Genomic DNA, 1,871 nt, shown 5'->3' with positions numbered 1-1,871 from the left:
CCCTGGGCAGCCTGTCCCAGGGCTCTGGCACCCTCACTGGAAAGAAGTTTCTCATCAAGTTTAAGCGGAACCTCCTGTGTTCCAGCTCACACCCATTGCCCCTTGTCCTACCATTGGGCATCACTGAGAAGAGCCTGGCTCCATCCTCATGACATTCACCCTTTACATATTTATAAACATTAATGAGGTCTCCCCTCAGTCTCGTGTTCTCCAAGCTAAAGAGCCCCAGCTCCCTCAGCCTTTCCTCAGCAGGGAGATGCTCCACTCCCTTCATCATCTTGGTGGCTCTGCGCTGGACTCTCTCCAGCAGTTCCCTGTCCTTCCTGAACTGTGGGGCCCGGAACTGTCCCGCTCGTTTGATGCTGAAGCCACATCTTGAGCACGGGACAAGTCTAACGGCGTGTCCTGAGCACAGGGAGCCAGGACGTGGCACCGCAGGAGAGCGAAGCGCCCGCTGCCACCACCCCCCTTCACCTTTCTTGATCTTCTCGTGGAAGTTGATGGCATCCACCGAGGCGGTGACGATGTTGGTCTTGCAGTGCCGGGCAGCCACAATCCCGGCGACCTCATCCATCAGTTTCATGGTGACACCTGGGGGGGAGGCAGAGGGTCCCGTCTCAGGGCAGCCGGTGGGATTTGGGGAAAAGCCACACACGGGTCAGTAAGGCCTTTGCACGACCAAAGCTGCACCAGGGAGTCAGAGCAGAGACTGAATCCCGACCACCGGAGACCCCGGTGCCGGCACAAGGACTCCGGTCCCATGTACCTGCAGGGCAGCATCCTCACAGACCTGAGCTTAAGGGTTAGGCCAGCTCTGGCTCTCCTGAATTCCTCTGAGCAAACCTCAGCCTTGCAAGGCAAGATCAGTCCCACAAACCTCCTGCTTGGGAAGAGCTCTGAGCCATACTGTTGTTTGTGGGGTTCTTGTTTGGGTTTGGGGTTTTTTTTTATTATTTTAAGGACGCAATTAGATGAAGAGCAGCATCCAGCATCATCCCAGCCCTCAGGAAATGCACCTCTCACCTGGCTCACCCCCCACACACCTGCCCTGCCCTGTCCTGCCCACCTGGCAGGCGATGGGCACTGCCAGCCCAGAGGAAATGACTCCAGCAAATTGCAGGCATTGTACACTGGGGGTTTATAATCCCATATTTGCAATTTGTGAGACGATGACACACTTGTAGGAGTTACAGCTTGAGGATGTCAGTTCCCAGGGCCTTTTTTAATCATAGACAAAGACAAAGCTTTTGCCTCAGCTGAAGCAAGGAAGATGGAAAAGGGCCCGTGTACCTTCAGCGGCAGAGCCCTCCTCCCACAAACACTGAGACCCACGAGTCGCTCTCAAACCACACTGCTGCTCTGGGGAAAAACCAGCCCAGGTGCTGGCGGAGGCAGCGCTCACTCACCTCCGTGCACGAAGCCCAGCAGCGTGCAGTCAGACGGGCCCACCAGGTGGATCAGGCTGGACTGGCTGTAGCCAACGGTGTGAGGCTCTGGGTGGAGAAAGAGCAAAGTGGAGGTCAGAGCTGCTCGTTTTTTTTCACACCCCTTTCTCAAACCACCTGAAGGAAGAAGAGACGGGGCTGGCTCGTGCAAAGCTGATGTTCAAACCAGCATTTAAATCTGCCCCGAGAAGTCCTGAGAGCAGAGGCCGCTCACCACCTGACGGGCTGCCACCTCCCTCTAATGCCTGCCCAGCAGTTTTATTCCAGCTCAACTCGTTTCTTCTTCCAAAGCTTTCAAAGAGCCCAGAAGCAAACAGGAGTGAACTGGAGGGACATGTGGCCATACACCTCCCCTCCTCGGGCCACCAGCCACAGCCCAATCCCCCCAAACCTGCCGCTCAGCGGCGTCTCCAAAGGACCACACTG

The 1,871-nt window shown here is 56.2% G+C and overlaps 1 protein-coding gene across 1 annotated transcript in view; it reads right to left on the bottom strand.

The window, feature by feature from the left end:
- Positions 1-474: 474 nt before the first annotated feature.
- The window catches only part of ACOT7 (acyl-CoA thioesterase 7), a gene marked incomplete at its 3' end in the record, with an annotated part of 2,635 nt that continues 1,238 nt past the window's right edge, over positions 475-1,871 (bottom strand). Inside the window, exons 4-5 of the mRNA XM_010175982.1 lie at positions 1,407-1,493; positions 475-591 (exon numbers count right to left, since the gene is read on the bottom strand). Coding sequence (XP_010174284.1) covers positions 475-591; positions 1,407-1,493 — 204 coding nt within the window. The remainder of the gene's footprint in view (positions 592-1,406; positions 1,494-1,871) is intronic.

Source organism: Antrostomus carolinensis, unplaced genomic scaffold, assembly GCF_000700745.2.
Source record: "Antrostomus carolinensis isolate BGI_N321 unplaced genomic scaffold, ASM70074v2 scaffold32679, whole genome shotgun sequence".
Lineage (NCBI taxonomy): Eukaryota > Metazoa > Chordata > Aves > Caprimulgiformes > Caprimulgidae > Antrostomus > Antrostomus carolinensis.
This window is presented reverse-complemented; position numbering and strand designations above follow the sequence as displayed.